The 17,867-nt window shown below is 43.2% G+C and overlaps 1 protein-coding gene across 1 annotated transcript in view; it reads left to right on the forward strand.

Annotated features, from left to right (window-relative positions):
• The window catches only part of gfra4a (GDNF family receptor alpha 4a), a 169,735-nt gene that overhangs the window by 139,013 nt on the left and 12,855 nt on the right, over positions 1 to 17,867 (forward strand). Inside the window, exons 4-6 of the mRNA XM_080414610.1 lie at positions 3,515 to 3,854; positions 5,951 to 6,060; positions 7,681 to 7,815. Of these exons, the coding sequence (XP_080270736.1) occupies positions 3,515 to 3,854; positions 5,951 to 6,060; positions 7,681 to 7,815 (585 nt within the window). The remainder of the gene's footprint in view (positions 1 to 3,514; positions 3,855 to 5,950; positions 6,061 to 7,680; positions 7,816 to 17,867) is intronic.

Here is a 17,867-nt window from a genome sequence, read left to right on the forward strand (position 1 = left end):
GACATTTGCACACATCAACATGCATGCACATAATAGGGGAACCCCAACAATACTTGTAGTTGTAGGCTGAATCCCCCATTGTGCACAATGCATGTTTTGAAAATTCATAAAATGTCAGCTAAGTTCAGTTAAATAAAAAGGGCATGGCCTACACAGTCCAAACATTGCCAAAGTAGAATGTAACCAAATGCATTATACAAGTGCAATCAAAACAAACAAGGGTTTTAAGATTCTGGACCCAACAGATAACTAGTATACTATACTTTATGTCATCATTAATAGAGCTTTACTCTCCTAGTTACTAGTATACTCTTATGTGCTCTATTCACTCTTATAATACATGCATGTATGCAATGATGTGTTGTATATTCATAAAGACCCTGTACCTGAGATTAACCACTTTCCACTTGGTGTCCCTATTTTGGGCATATTATTAGGCGGAAATATAAAAAAAAATGTCAAGATTTATTTCATTTTCGCTAGTCGTTGTATGGTATGACTAAAAGGGTAAAGTGGTTAATATGCGTGGAACAATCTTAATAAGGAGGGTTGTTGTATGGTTGTATGTGGTTCATAATTCAGGTCATATCTTGTGACATGTATGGTCAAAGTTTTACACGTGTTAGTATAATTAGGTACCAGCTCAGTTACTGTTGTGTCTGCGTGTATATGAACCCAGGGGGCATTTACACACATTATGATAAAGCACTAGTCGCGTAGATTTACTAGTCTGTGAATCTGGATGTCAGGACCTCTTTGACATCTGACTTACTTATAGAAGCTGAAGGGGACTGATTAGTGGATCTCTGTATCCTAATTAAGGTAACACGGGGGGTCAGAAGGATGACTCCAGTGCAGCTGTCCTGGCGCTGTGCTTACACTATCATAGAGATCATTATGTTTCTTCCTTGAACTTTGCTGCAGAATGGCACACACCCAAATTTGAAGAGGTGTAGACTAGCCGAGAGTAGATATGAAAAAATGAGAAAGCCACACACTCAGGTTTCTCTTCTGCTGTGTTTTATTTCAGCGTTGCCAACATTTTGACAAGAGCTGCCATAATGTTCATTGAACTTTTACACAATAATAATACCCATGTTTTGTGCTCTCTTTGCTATGATATATTATGCCAAAGGGTTGATTGATGATATTGTGACTTGTGTGTGTTAGACTGGAACAGTTGGGCTCAACAATTGCTGAACCCACCGAGCCCAACTGTCCCCACGCTGTCCTGACGACACAGGCCACCACACACAGGATCATATTTCTGTCTATAATGTAAATGACTGTATGACTGTACTGTATACTCTATACAGTTATTTTATCTGCTGCTTTTAAATGGCCTCGTTTTACTGATATTTTACCTAAAGGACGACTTCACCCATTTTCAACCTATCTTCATATAATAGGTCCTCACTAATGCTCCTGATAAAATGGTGCGATTTTTTCCTACTCTGTCTCACAGGAGGGCTGTGGACACTCAGAAACCTGCCTACCAGTGACATCATGGTTTGGCTTTTTTTTTTTTTTTTAAGATTAAAAAAAATATATATATAAGGGGGGAACAACGGCTTCCATTATATCATGCTAACTTTCCAGGAATAGAAAGTCTGCCGTTTCTATTAGCTTGGATTCCCCATCGATGATGTCACTGGTAGGCGGGTTTCTGAACTGTCCACAGCCCTTCTCTGAGAGACAGACTGAGTAGACAAAAATAGTGCCATATTATCATGAGCATTAGTGAGGACCTATTATATGAAGATAGGTTGAAAATGGATGAAGTCGTCCAATAAACCATGCACCTTACATACATATCTGCTGTTACATCTGCTGCTATTTTAACCATATACCTTATGTATACTGTAGTGTACAGTGTCATGCACTGCCCATATATTGATAGCTGACCTGTTTTTCTGTTTCTTTCTCTATCTCTTTCCACCTTTCTTCAAACTGCAATGATGGAGCTTTATATCCTCCTATAATTTGACAAACCTCTGTAGTGCGTGGGTGCATGGTGTCGTGGTGGTGAGGCCAAAATTGTTCTGCCCGGTTCTCCTCAGTGGCTGGAGCAATTGATCTGAATTTGCACACAGCCATTGACCCTTACCATGTGCACCTAACTGTTTTCAGATTACACGAAATCTCAGCTGTTTATTAGCGTTTTTGTGTTCGCTGGCTCCCGGGTTGCCAGATCATGTGCGCATATCCCCCCACGTGTATGGTCTAGTAGTGAGTAATAATTTCATAACTTTTTGGTGTCTCTAAATCTGTGATGTGACAAAGTTGAGTTGAGTTTTGGCTCCCACTTTAGTACCATCTACCTCAAAATCAGAATCACCTTTCAATCACCTTTTTCATATTATCATATAATTACAGGGGGTGAAATTATTTTAGTGCAATCTCTCAATATTTACAGTTTCAGGAAGAGGTTGAATAGGGAAAGAGAATAGAGAGTAAAAGAACACAGAGCAAACTAGAAAATGTGCTCCTCGGAGCACAGGTCTCCACCAGGCGAGGTGGTAAAAGAAAGTACTGTTCCTGATTAATCCTGTCTTACCTATTTATATTACATATTGTGATGTCACGTGAAACTTGACCAATGTTAGGTGTTCTCAGACGGACACACACACACACACACGGACGGACAGAGGGTAAAACATACTCTCCACCATGCCTTCGGCCTGGCGGAGACAATAAAATAAGAGGAAGGCACAGTCAAATCAAAATAATGAAAATTCCAGTATACAGTACATGAGGTGCATGATATAAAATAAATGGCAATGGATAAATAGGCCTACAAAAGGCAGAAATGCTTCTTGTGCAGGTGGGAAATATCCAGCTTGTAAAAATAGCAGCAGTTACAAAGTCAGTTTCATGTCCATGATTAAAGTGACATGGCTAAATAAATTAATAACAGAGCATCAGTTATAATCACATCAAGTAGCAGCTGAGCAGGTATATAATCATGGTTTCATGTGCATGATTAAAGTGGCATGGTTACATAAAAGCGTAGCAATATAAAGCAGAGGGTAATAAATCTCCACCTCTTGTGTATGATCAACTGTAAGTACTGTACATAAGTGATAGTGTTAGTGCCCAGCATAGAGTGCCCAACAATGTCTTTATTTCCTCAGGCGACTGAAGCAGTTTAGCATGGGCCTTTATTCCCTGGAGGAAGGTCAGCTCACCTCTTACGATGCACTGGGCTGTCAGTACCACCCTCTGTAGTGCTTTGCGGTCGAGGGCAGTGCAGTTCCCATACCAGGCGGTGGTGCTCTCGATGGCGCTGTCGTAAAACAACCTGAGTATGCGGGGGCTCACCCTAAATGTATCCAGGTGACAGAGGCAGTAGAGGCGTTGTAAATGTTGGGCAGGCTCTCTCCTCCTCCTGAAGTCCACGACCAGCTCCTTGGTCTTGTTGACATTGAGAATGGGGTTGTTCTGCTGGCACCATATAGTGTCACAATACAATTATTCATTTAGTAAATATCTCCCATTGTTCCATTTTTACCAGAGTCGGAAGTAACCACTGTCAACCGCTGCCTGGACGCAGCCAAGGCGTGCAACATTGACGAGACGTGTCAGAAGCTTCGGACGGAGTACGTGTCGTCGTGCATCCAGCCCTCGGCACGCTCAGGGCCGTGCAACCGGCCCAAGTGCAACAAGGCCCTGAGGAAGTTCTTCGACCGCGTGCCACCGGACTACACCCACGAGCTGCTGTTCTGCCCGTGCACGGATACAGCGTGCTCCGAGCGACGCAGGCAGACCATCGTGCCAGTCTGCTCGTACGAGGAGAAAGAGAAGCCCAACTGCCTGGCTCAACTCCGCGTCTGCAGGGCTGACTATGTTTGCAGGTAGGAGGGGAGGGGTTTGTGATGGTGTGTACTGATCATACGTCTGTTTTACATGCCCTTTCTCTTTCATTGTGATGCTTGTATGTGGGTGTGGAGCACATTGTAAATGCTGTTAAAATGGCTAAACCAAGTTACTACTGCTGAGTATGTCTGTACCGTCCATCCATCCATCCATCCACCCACCCATCCATCCATCCATCCATCCATCCATCCATCCATCCATCCATCCATCCATCCATCCTTTCATTCTTTTAATTGCCATTAGATTTATCCATGCTCACTAGCTGATATATTCCAATTTATCCACTATTGTGTGTGATGTGTGAAATTAATTTCCCTGGGGATAATTAGTGGAATTTTATTTAGAATCTCACAATGAGGGCCTGCTGTGTTTGCCATGTTCATTCACAGCCTGATTTGGCAAGACAGTATTGTTAAACCACATTTTCTTTTCTTTCTTTTCTTTTTTTTTTGTGGCACCTTGAGGCAAAACGCATTGATGTGTAAGAGGTTCATGGTCGTTATCACCTGGGATGCATGCCTCACTTCCCTGCCAAACTGCATTCAAACTATTTGTTGATTTGCAGCCAAAGCCGCATCATTAGCATTGCACAATTTGGCCAAATCTGGCCTCCCCTGGTCACCTTTAAGATAACGAAAGTTTTTCATTTTATCTGAATGTGGCAACAAGGCTATTTATTGATACAGGAAAGCAGGTTTTGTTTCATTTAAATTCAACCTCAGCAACAACCACAATTTCTTCCGAGTCTTTAAAACGAATTAGGATTCCCAGCATGCATTTGGGCATTACATTCTATAGTGGCAGAAGTGTGTGTGTGTGTGTGTGTGTGTGTGTGTGTGTGTGTGTGTGTGTGTGTGTGTGTGTACACACACACACACACAACATAAGTGGATTTATTTTTTCAATTATTCAATCATTTCAATACAATTCAGTGTGCTATTGTTGCCTTAAGATTTAAATAATTCCATATTGCCAGGTGTAAATATGCTTAGTTAAGAAAAGCTTCTGCTGTGATCATCTAAAGGCCTCCAGCCCACCAGGCCTTGTCTCTCTTGACAGTGAATGGTTGCCGGCGTCTAATCTAGTCCCACCTTAAATGTCAGGGAGACACAGAGCCTCACTGTCAGAGCTATTGATCACACGTCATTCCTCCTCTTCTCTCCTCTCCCTGCTCCCTGCTGTGGCCTCGCTGTGGCTGTTGCTGCCCATTCACGATACTTTTACACACACACCCCCCCCCACACACACACACACACACACACACACACACACACACACACACACACACACACACACACACACACACACACACACACACACACACACACACACACACACACCAATGAAGTAAGAGATGTTGAGATGATGTGGAGATGGTAGCATCCTGAACCAATCTCCCGTTAGCAAATGCCAGTTGTAACAGCCAGGGTGCGGATGATGAAGATCATGCCATGTTCATATAATACGGTAGCCTGCAGTAGTCTCTCATGATGAGGGACAGAGGGTGGGCTGCCAGCTGATAGCCCACCCTCACAAAAGTTGGGGTGGGTAGGTACTGTGGTAGGGTGGGGATGAGGGGGGCTGACATGGGTGGATGGGGGTATTCCATTATCCAGCCAATTCATTTGCCTAATCTGGAGGCCCTCTGCCAGAAGCCAGCAGCACACCGGAGCTCATAATGGCGGAGCTGAAGCCCCCCTGTCTTTGCCCCTCATTACAGCCTTTACAGCCTGGCAGCCTTCCAGTAAATGACTGACTGCATGGGGTACACCTGGGAAGTGAACATACGCGTGTGTGTGTGTGTGCGTGTGCGTGTGCGTGTGCGTGTGCGTGTGCGTGTGCGTGTGTGTGTGTGTGTGGAGGGAGGGAGAGGGGAGAAAGAGCGATGAGTGGAGTTCAGTGATGCACCGACAGTGTGGAGAGGAAGCAAATCTGGGTAGCTGGGGTGGGTGGGTTACGCACGCAAACCCACTCGAGGAGTGGGAATCGCTTGGTGCTTGGTGGCACACGCACTTGGCTCTCAGCGTTGGCCAAGCGCGAGTAAATGATGGATGGCATGTTATCACTCCCACAGGTCCCGCTGGGCTCAGTTCCAGTACGACTGCCAGCCCTCTGAGAAGGCTGCCAGCGGCTGCAAGCAAGACAACTACGGTGCATGTCTCCTCGCATACACTGGACTGATAGGTAAGGAGTGAATCTCTCTCAGTGGTGTTTGATTGGTGGTGGGGTGGGTGGGGGGTTGTATTCACCCTGCTGGCTTGGAATGTAATACTGCCAAGGAGATCTCCCTCGTGGCTTCCCCGCTGTCTATCTCAAAATCTTGTTTTGTTGGTTTTATTTTTTTATTTTTAGGCGTTTCACATTGTGCGTTGATGAGGAAAGACGGGGGGAATGAAGTGAGAACTGAGTTGTGATTCAGAACGCCAGGCTGTTGGTGTGTGGCCTCGCTGGCCTGTGGCCAGCAGAAGTTTGTGAAGTTTCTGTAAAAAAAATCACATTTAAATTGTATATTTTGTGCGAGCCACACACCACACCCAACTACCCATCGCCTGGAGGTGATGGGAACAATAAGGGCTTCAGAGAGTGAGGGGAAGGTGGCATAAAACGGGAGCACCAAACAGCCATGAAAAGAATGAATCAAGGATTGTCACTGGTAGTGCAGCTCGATGATCGATGGAGTCAGCGGCAGGGCGCTCATCCAACTAGTAGGCATTATAAGCAGCACAATTACAAGCATCGACTGCTGTTTTGGGATGAATTATCCCTGACACACGCGGCTGAGACTGGCGAGAGCGAGCCGCTTAGCAAACGCTGGCTCATTGTAGTTGTAAAAGAGAAAAACAATGAAATAAAAGATTGCATTGTGCACAAAAGGTTGATAAGAACTCTTGGCCAAAAACAACCCCGAAAACAACAAGGTTATTTGGGTGAGTGAGAGTGAGTGAAGAAGACAGATGAGGGGGAAAAAGATGAGAGAGAATGAACGAGAGGAATGCGTGATAGAGAAGTGATTGGCCTTTGCAGACAGCTCGACTATAAGTGAAACTCAGGAGGGTTTTGTTGTTTAGAGCTCTGAGACCCAGAAAAATCGAAGGAGGTAAAACTGAAACTTTTGTGTATGCACTGCAGCAATTGCAGCAATTTTATTTCCCACCAACCTCCTTAAAGAAATACAAGCTACAAAGCTGTATTACCATTACCAAAGAATGGCTGCCAAATCATTTCCTTTCGTCAAAAAAGGGGAAAAAAGCTGTGGGCATAATAGAAATTAGTAAATCTGAGGAGTGTCTATCGACCGCTTACGAACTTTGCCCTGGGGCCAGCTGCACTTATCAAAGCTCGTCAAGTGGATCCGTGAGTCAGAAAATAATGTGAGAGTATAAAATACAGGACAAATACCCAGATAAGTGCTACAGTTTTACACTGCGGTTTTTATGTGTGACATATAAGGTGACAATGTGTTTGGGGGTTTGATCTTTTGCCATACTGATTTCCAATGGGATTGAGAGGTCAGTAAGAGGGCATTGTGAAAGCATCCACGCAAAAGCAACCAGCTGCTGTGGTCACCTCGTTTTGTGTGCCTGTCCCCCTCTTGTGTGCTCTTTGTTTCCCTGTCTGTCTGTGTCTGTTTTCCTCAGTGCTTCTGTTTCTTTCCTTCTTTGTGTCTCTTTCTTTTTGTCTCTGATTCTCTCTCTCCATTTCTTTCTCCTCTCCTCAAGCACCCGACTTTGTGTCTATTTAGTTATAGATTTTAGCTGTCTCTCTCTCCCTCTCTAACCTTCTCTTTTTCCTCCTGTCCTCCAGGAAGTACAATAACTCCTAACTACCTAGACAACTCTACATCCAATGTGGGACCCTGGTGCTCCTGCACCGCTAGTGGCAACCACCGGGAGCAGTGCAACGACTTCCTGACGTTCTTCCATGACAACATCTGCCTGAGTGAGTGACACCACACCTGTCGAATTCCCGACACCAGCCATTTGATTACTTAGTCAGTCCACTTTCCACAGTCAGTTTGCACTCTCCACAAATTCTCCACACATTCTCCACAGACGTTTACCACTGCTCAAGGACTGCCCTCCCCTCTCCCCCTTCCCCCCTCACCATATGCCCATATATGGATCTCCATATATGGCCATAAAAGGGACAAGGACTGACGGACGGTTACAGCGGGTACTCTGACGGGTATAACGGGTATTGCATAAAAGGGTGGGGCATGCATTCCCTATTTTCATTGTTCCCAACTTGCATCGTACCCAAGTAGACCGGTGCCTGACAGGCACGGGTCTAGTCTTACAATAAATGCAGGGAATCTCTGTACGTCTGTAATTCACGTATCTCGAGAACCGTTCGACCAACCGACGGCACACGCGTGCGTCGCAGTGCTGTGCCCGGCATCAGGCTCTGGCGGTTCCCCACACCTGTCAAATTCCCCACACCTGCCATTTGATTAGTTAGTCAGTCCACTTTTCACAGTCAGTTTGCACTCTGTCTTCAGACATTCTCCACATATTCTCCACAGATGTTTACCACAAGGACTTTTCCATATGGGCACAAAAGGGTCAGAGTTACAACGGGTACTCTGACAATGGGTATAACGGGTATCGCATAACATGGTGGCGCATACATTCCCTATTTGCATCGTTCCCAAGTAGGCCGGTACCCAACAATGACATCCACAATGACAGTTACTACAACAGTGATATCACAGTGACAGTTACAACAGGGATATCTCAATGACAGTTACTACAACAATGACATTGACAATGAACATTACTAAAGCAATGACATCACAATGTTTATTACTAGAAGGAAGAACATACCTCCAATTCTACACACTGACGAAGGCTGGATAGCCGAAACGTTTGTTCTCTCTTGTAAAGACATGGATAGATAAAAGAATACTCACTCTTGCCACTGAGTGCGACCCTTCACTCGTTTAAATTACTAGAACAGTGACATCACAATGATAGTTCACAATGACCATTACTACAGCAGTGGCATCACAATGACATACTGTACATAATACATAAGACTTATAACAAATGAACAGTAGGCTACACACCTGGAGCTGGAAGATCCATCATTTGTATTTATTCAGCACTATTGTTAGCCACTTCAACCCTAGCGTCCTTATTCTGAGCATTTCATAATAGGCCAACATTCTGTGAAAATAGGCAAACATTCGGCAAAAATTGCAGATAGGACCCATTGTGAGCTTGTAGATCGTCTGTTTCTGGCGACAATGTGTGCAGGCTTTAAGTGGTTGGGTTATTTGTGATTGCCAAAAGTGTATATATGAAAGGAAAAGGCCTGTGTGAGTGGCAGCATGAAGGACAGACCAATACAACATTGAAAAGCTTCCAGCTGCTGTCACACAGAATTGGATCAGACAGCAGAACAGCTGTATTTGTTTGTTTGTTTGGTTGATTGAATAAATAACGTGTTAGGTCATTTCTGATACAAAATAAAGTACATAAATACAGTAGCAAGATGTCAGGCAGCACTGCTGCTGTTAAACACAAAACTGTTAAGTTTAGATCATCAAAATAATTAAATAAGTCATATGTAGTTTACATAATCCACAGCTGGTGTCACTAGAAGTAGACGTTCTGTACAGTATGTGAGAGCAGCAGTGCGTGACATACATTATTAACCACTTATGCCCTATATCGTCGCTGTCGGGCAGAAATCTCTCATCTCCATATTTAACTTTTGTGTTTTTTTTGTAAATTAATGATTTATGAACAAGTGATTAAATTACTTGATCATATCATTGAGCGTCACACAAAAGCATCAAAAGTAGCAAATCTGCAAGCTTGAAACGGAGCTCGAAACTTGTTGTGAAGCGACGCATTTTGAGCTTGTAGATCTGCTACTTTTGATGTTTTTGAATTCTGAAAAGTAACAGTTTTGGACATATGAGGTTTCCGCCCAACAGAGACGATATACTAGACGAATAGCGACAATAGCCTATCTACGAGCTCACAATGCGTCACATCACGATGAGCTTGCAGATCTGCCCTTTCGCTATTTTGAAAATGAATTTATTATACTTATGTTCCGCCTTTTTTAATGACATGCCCAAAATAGGGAGGCCAGGATGAAAGTGGTTTATGCCAACAAAATGCTTTGTGGGGCAGCTGTGTCTCAAGTGGTAGAGCAGCCTTCTGGGAAACGCTTTGTGTCAAAGTGTCCTTGAGCAAGAAAGTGAACCCCTAACTGCTCCCAATGAACAGAACCTTGCATTCTTGTCTGCGCTGTCAGTGTGTGAATGTGTGAGTGAACGGCTGAATATCATTGTAAAGAATAAGTTACAGCAAGCTGTGACAGACCAAAAATATCACAATGACTCTTCCAAACCAACATATTTGTCTGTATTCAGAAAACATCTGTATTTGTGTGTGTGGTTATTTATGACAAGTACGATCACAGGAGACCGCCAGCCTGAGTCATAGTGCTGGTGGCAGATTAATGACATTACAATGACAACACTTATAAACTGCAGCTGGTATCTTGCTGTCGCATAAAAGAGAATCCTTGTAGTAGTTTATGTTTGGTTGTGTCATGTTGTCAGATTATTATGATCAAAGACAAATGTCTACTTCTGTGTGTGTGTGTGTGTGTGTGTGTGTGTGTGTGTGTGTGTGTGTGTGTGTGTGTGTGTGTGTGTGTGTGTGTGTGTGTGTGTGTGAGTGTGTGTGTGGGGGTGTGTGTGTGTGTGTGTGTGTGTGTGTGTGTGTGTGTGTGTGTGTGTGTGTGTGTGTGTGTGTGTGTGTGTGTGTGTGCGTGCGTGCGCGCTCACACAAGCTCAATGATTGGCTCAACGTTTAGCTCAATGACACCAAATGGAATAGCCTACGTATAAAACTGCTGCACAGTTGTATCAGACATTGATATATATTAGATCATCATCTTTGTACTTTGTTTTAGCAATACTACAAAAGTCATCGAGGATTACAGAAAAACAAATGAGTCAACAGCCATACAATGTATATGTAAAGTGTAGCAGCTGTGAAGACATCTAAGGAGAATTAAATTACTCTTTTTGTTTATCTATGATCATTTATTTATTAGCTCTGCCAGTGACTTTCTGCTATGCAATTCTATGGTAAAGACGCGGTGGAGCGCTCCTATTCCCAGCATCGCCGCCTTGTGTTTCAGAGCTCTCTGCATCCAGCCTTTTTTGGTTTAGAGTCATGGGCGACAATAGCTCAACTTTTGGAGAGGAGTGCCGCTCGTCATTGACACAATTGATTCCCCATTGCTGTGTCTGACAAACCGATCATTTACGACCTGACTTTGAATTGTTACCACAGCCATGAGAAGTCCATGTTTACTTTAGCTAGGCTATTTGTGCTAATAACACAGATGATACAGCAACGGTTGATATAGTTTTGAACATTGCAGGCGTACTGTAAATGAACACTCAGTGTGCTTAGTAAGAAGCGCTCTGGACATGATCCAGAGCGAGGTGGACACGGCCCCTTAGTGATTTGAACAACTATGGGAATCAAAACATTTATCTTTTCTCTATAGATGCATGAATCTCTGTCTGTCTGTCTGTCTGTCTGTCTGTCTGTGTGTCTGTCTGTCTGTCTGGGTCCACCCCATCTATTACTGACGTAATAGAGATGACTGATGTCACACTACAGTGCTGATGTTATAGACTGGCCTCTAAGTATTCCGAAAATGGGGACACCATAATACATACTGCAATGGTTTATCTCATTCTAGAAATACAATTTAACACCCCCCCCCCCCCCAAAAAAAGTGGCATGTCTCTTTTCACAAGTGTACAACATTCACCAAAATATCATAAAAACTGGAAGTGGTATAATTGCTTGCTAATGAGCTGCCAAATGACTCAATGTTGCAGCTGTGATTTCTCAAACTGGAAGGAAAGGACACTGTTAAAGGCTCTTAGATTGACAAAAGTTGAACTTTGGGAGAGTGTGAAAAAAATCAATCTGTTATATGAAGGCCCATTCACATTGTCGTGCCAAAAAGCCTTTTCATCTCAACCAAGGCTGATTTCCCGTCCTTCAGAGTCATGCACGGCCGACTGTGACATTCAAATGAATTGAACTCTGATGACTCCCCCCCGCCCCCCCCAAATCATTGAACTTTCACCAAGCAGTCAATGGCTTTGCAGTAGGAAGTTCTAGCAACTGTTAGTCCATACATATATTGTAAAGGCCAATATATCGTCGGTGTCCAGGACGAACCAGCTAACTCCATTTTCATCTCTTTTTTTTTTTTCATAAATCAACGCTATTGAACACCCTTTACGTCTGTGTAAAAAATCAAAACATTTGAACCAATGAAAAGTATTAAAAAGCGCCTCTGACGAAAACTCCCAACTCCATTGGATCCTCAAACTGTCCGTCAAAAACAAACAACTCCCCCCTCTCCTCTCCAGTGCTGCCTTTTCACAGCATGAGTAGAGTGTGCTGCGCAGTGAACGAGGAGGAGGAACATGTAAACAAACTCCCCGTAGTCTGTTAAAACTATGCAGTGTACGTGTTTATCAAACTTAGCACTGACGCTAATGTTATGAAAACAAGTAATTATATTTCTAAAATCTATGAAGTGTTTAATGAAGAGAGCAATGTGACAAGAAGAAAGGAGTTCATAGCATTTCTGCCGCGCTAGTTCTACTACTTCTTTGCAGAAGTTATTGTAATATTTAAAGTCCTGTTTATTATTGTAGGCCTATATAATAAGTGTCATGAAGCATCAGGGCATTAATTCACACGTTGTTGTGATGCATTGTGAGCTTGGAGATCCATTGTTAGCTTTTGGGAATTTGTACCCTTTTGAAACCTCTCCCTCAGCAGCGAGTGGAGCTATTGTTGTTTGGACACCTAACTCCATTTCAGCTTGATTTCTGCTCGTCTGAAACTACTAACTCCACTTGCGCTGCGTAAAGTGTTGATTTACCTGCGATTTTGAAGTGTTGATAATATAATGACACATGCAAGTATCTGACAATATATAAAGTCACTATACCAACTTTGATGAGGCAGTATTGCTTTGTTTTAAAAATATAAGGTTTTCTTCATTTCCTGAAAAACGTATATTTAGTTCCTGAACAATGAGCGTTTTGGAGTTAGCAGGTTCGCGCTGGACAGCAGAGATATACTCCTTCCGATGTTGGAAAACCGTGCGGTTCCGAAAGGCTGCCCGAACTATAGTTCGGAGAGTCAGGACATCTGGAGGTGTGGATAGTTCAGAGGAAAAGGTCTGGGACCGCCTTTCGGAAGCTCGGAATGACGTCAATTTGTAGTTATATCACCTCTCTTTCAGAAGAAAAGTTTGGTTGTTGGAAGGAGTATGTATTGTGCTTAAGTCAGTGTTGCATCTGAATGTTTGGAGGAGGAATTGTTAAAAACATGTAACTGTCAAAATATAGATTATTATCATTCTTCACCATCCTTATGTACTTTTTGTTAGAATCAGTAAACTATCCATTTATGTCTGTCCTTTGAAATGAAGGATGCACTGCTCTTTATTTCAAAATAGATAAATAATTGATAGGCTACAGTACATTACATTATACTTTATTTATACTTTAAAAAGAGAGGCAGTGATATCATCATTACTGATTCTTGAGACGTACTATAGGCTAGTGTAAGTTGTGCTGTGTTTTCAGTAGATCTTTGTATATGTCGTGCGTGCACCAGCGACCAAGGTGGATGTGCATAACAATTCCTTTTTGACTGACATCACAGGCTGGCCACAAGTACAAGTTCCATATTGGAGCCCCACCATTCCCACGTGGATCCCGAGATACATGATTTGAGTTTTGGGGATTTTGCTGTGTGGGTGCACAACCTTGGACTCCATCCCCTTGTCAGAACATTTCACATTCATTATATTTCACACCCCATGTTCCTCTCACTCATTCCATCTTATAATGGTAATAATTTATGCTGGACAGTGGAGCTTTACTATTCTATTTTGAAAATGATTACGAAAATCAGCCTATTACTCATTACTCAATGACAAATTAAATGAACGACATCCTTTATAATGTTGTCATTCTCTAAGTACAGTAACAGCCTTTAAAAAGAGCAAATTACTTCCATAACATCTAATAATGGACAATTTAGCTCTGATGTCAGTAAAGTATTTAGTCAGAGCCGGTGTCATTTCCCCAGCAGTAGCTGCAAATCTCATTTTCAAAATGAAAACTCCTTATGCACAGCCTGCATCTGGAGAGGTTTCTCTGGGTTCGTAAACAAGACAAGCTACTCAGCCATGTTGACTGTAAGCTCCTCAGAGACCTGAGGAAACAAACCTCAGCCTGACTATCCTCATTTCTCAGCACAGGGATCCAAAGAGGAAAAACCTTCTGCCACACTCTGTCTCGCTCTCTGCGCAAATGGATTATCTCGGTTGAACGGCTTTCGGCATATACGAACGTGATAATAAGGACGAAGGCGTTTCTAATGGGAGAGAAGATTTACAGACCAATGGCGTGCATTAGCAGTGCGCTCCCAATTGGAGTTAAATCCCGTTTTGCCAGATTAGGGCAATGTCAGGATGGTGAAGGTAATGGTGATGGTGGGGTGTACATTATGATTCAGCAATTGCAAGTTCTTGCATATGAATTGATAATTGTGGAATCAGAATCAGAATCAGAATCAGTTTTATTGTCACATCACAGGTTTACAAGGTAAAAAAGTGGGTGAAATTCTTTTTTGTACATCGTTCCCATCAAAAAAGAATTTCACCCACTTTTTTACCTTGTAAACCTGTGATGTGACAATAAAACTGATTCTGATTCTGATTCTGATTCTGATTCTGATTCCACAATTATTAGGAAGACCTGCACTGGAAGAGTTTGCAAACATGTTTTCCTTCTGCCAAGAAAATATCAAATTTAATTACACCCCAAGGGCAAATTCAGTTGTTACAGAAGCCATTAATAGAATACATAAATAGACCACAACAGAAGGACCAGCATCTCAATATAATACAGACATCTCATCTCAGCTTAATTAATCATCTTTAAATATGAAAAGCCATCTGAGGTAAATGTTCACATTACTGTGTAGCACTAGCAAAAGTTCTCAACTGTGTGAACTTCATTTCCTTTTGGAATGTGATGAAGTCGTCAATTCAACATTTTTAAAACATGAGGCACAGCAGCAGCACAGTGTGTGCATTAATGTGCGTATTAATAATTAACACCTCACAAATGGGGTGCAATGTAGTTTTAGTTGTATACTCTGTGTGTGTGTGTGTGTGTGTGTGTGTGTGTGTGTGTGTGTGTGTGTGTGTGTGTGTGTGTGTGTGTGTGTGCGTGTGCGTGTGTGCGTGCGTGCGTGTGTGTGCGTGCGTAAACAGTACCTACTGTGTGTTGAACATAACAAAATGTAAACAGGGTGCAGGATACAGAAATACACCAGATTGCCCAAAGTGCAAAAGTGATGACCAGGAGGCTGACAGTGCTCTGCAGCTGTGACCGCTTCCTGTGTAGAGGATGTTCAGCCACCCTCCTTCTCCACCTCCAAGGTGTCAGGCCAAAACCACACTATACAGTACATTACTGTACCCCTGGACCGAACCATCCCGCGAGAGCCTTCCTCTCATACATTGTCTCCCACTCTGTGTTTCTAGTGTCTGTCATAATAAAGTAAAAATACAAAATAAAGTGGAGCTACCTACCCACTCTCCTTGTGAGCGGCAGGAAGTCAAAAGCCGTTTCAGAAATGTCATGCTGACAAGCTTCAGTCCAGCTCCCACTTAATAATCAGCTCAAACGGAATTGAAAGTTCAGGGTTAATTGTGGTTAATTGTGTACAGGTGTGTCTCATCGTAATGATGGAGCACCTCTTGCCTCTTTCACCACCGCCTGATCAATATTCAGGAAATAAATAGTGCCTGCCAAAATGTGTTACTCATGTAATCACAACGTAGCGAAGTTGTTATTAAATGTTTTGATATAGGGAATGCCTGACGCGCCTCCTGCTGAGGCAATGGCTCTTGTTTTAGATCTAAATCAAATGCAACCTCACCTTTTCCTTCAGTGGTATTTTGTTGTTTTACAAGTTAAGCGGGCTCTCTTTTCTATGGCGAGCCCGGTTTTGTTTTCGAGCGCTAGGGCCCTATTTGCTTACTTGCTTGCTGAGACAGGACTTCAGCTGCCCTTTGATGACTCTATAATTGAGCGTAATTTGGTTTGCTGCCGGCAAACTAATGAGGTGGACAGAGAAAGAGAATAGTGCTGGGAAGAATGCAGCCCTTTGCAACCGGAGGAGGAGGGGGAGGAAGCAGAGGAGGCGGATTGTGAGTGTGGGGGGGGGGTTAAAAACATCCCTTTCTAAAGTGTGTGTGTTAGTATTTTTAAAACAGCTGTCACTGGTAGCACTTACCTCCTCATCACAGCGATAATAACCAAATTGTTATGCAGAAAAACAGGCAGGCTGTCAGCTCTGGACTTTTCTCCTGTCTTTTCCCTGAAAGCTTGAGTGCGTTGAGGGGAAAAAATATATAAATAAACAACAACAGAGGACAGATGGAGGTTAAACGCATATTCCCCCCAATTATTTTAAATTGTTTTGTGTATTCTGTGAGTTGAAATGATTGTAGAACCAAAAAGGAAAGGCGCAGCAGTGCAGTGCAGTGAAGGGTGGAGTTGTGCAGAAGAGGGGGGGACGGGGGGGATCTCACAGTCTTCTGGAAAGCCCACCCCGCCGCTCCACCGCCCCCAGCTGTAATCAAGCATGGATGTGTTTGCTCTCATAGCGTCGCAGCTCCAGGGGGAAGAACTTGTGGAGTCATTGCGGTGGGGCCTTCCCTCAGGGAGCAAAGGAAGTCGGCAAGATGGGAGATGGCGGTGCGCTTAAACAGCCATGTCCAAACATTTACAAAGGAAACTGTCACAACAGCTTACTGCAAGATATCAATTGGCACTTCATCTCTCTGTGTGTCAGCAGGGTGGCGGACCCACTGTGGCGAGCAGCTGGAATAGCCCCCCTCCCCTCTCTCTCTCTCTCTCTCTCTCTTCCCCTCTCTTTCTCTCTTCATCTCATCAGTCAGCCTGCCAGCAGTCCCTGCTTTGCACGCTGCAGAGCTCTAACTGCACGCTTTGCTGTGAGACGCAGCACACTTCTCCACCTGTCCCAGCACTGCTAATGACCTGCAGGGCCATTAGCTTGGTGGTCCACAGCCGTGTGTGTGTGTGTGTGTGTGTGTGTGTGTGTGTGTGTGTGTGTGTGTGTGTGTGTGTGTGTGTGTGTGTGTGTGTGTGTGTGTGTGTGTGTGTGGGGGTGTGTGTGTGTGTGTGTGTGTGTGTGTGTGTGTGTGTGTGTGCAAGATGTGTATGTATACGGTATATATGCGAGTGTGTGTAAATACTCTATGCATATATATATATATATTATATATATATATATATATATATATATATATATACATAATGTTGTTGCATTGTCATGCTACTGGAGGGGGTAAGTCAAGGCTCTCTCCCCGTCCATAACAGTGGTGGAAATTGTTTGCAAAGCCAAACGTCTCCTTACCTGTTGAGGATGGATCAATGTGTTATGATCCTGTGAGAAATCAATGCCAGTGTGTCACATCCAGATACTCTACTCAGGCTTTGAAATCCCATTAATAATAACCCGCCGACTTGCTTTTCCCTGGAAAAGCTGGACACGGGTGAAATCATGGAACGTTTATTTTTTCGTGTCTGAGCTCCTGCATCCATCATAGAGCATAAGCTGTGGCGATGTTAATTGATGAATCTCTCTCATATCTTCATTTGAGTATATTTTAATTGAAGTGACTTTCATGGAAAAGTAACTGCCGCTGAGTATCCCATTAGCAGAATGAAAATGAATGCTTTTGGAATATTAATCTGTCACGTGATCGCAAGTCATTCAGGCTGTGGTAGATGTATGGCTAAAAGATATGATGGAGGACCTATGGATGGCATCACGCCATGTAAATTCACTTACTATACATTTTTGTATCCAATTTCT

The sequence above is a fragment of the Gymnoscopelus braueri genome, assembly GCF_963280865.1.
Source record: "Gymnoscopelus braueri genome assembly, chromosome: 19".
Taxonomy (NCBI): domain Eukaryota; kingdom Metazoa; phylum Chordata; class Actinopteri; order Myctophiformes; family Myctophidae; genus Gymnoscopelus; species Gymnoscopelus braueri.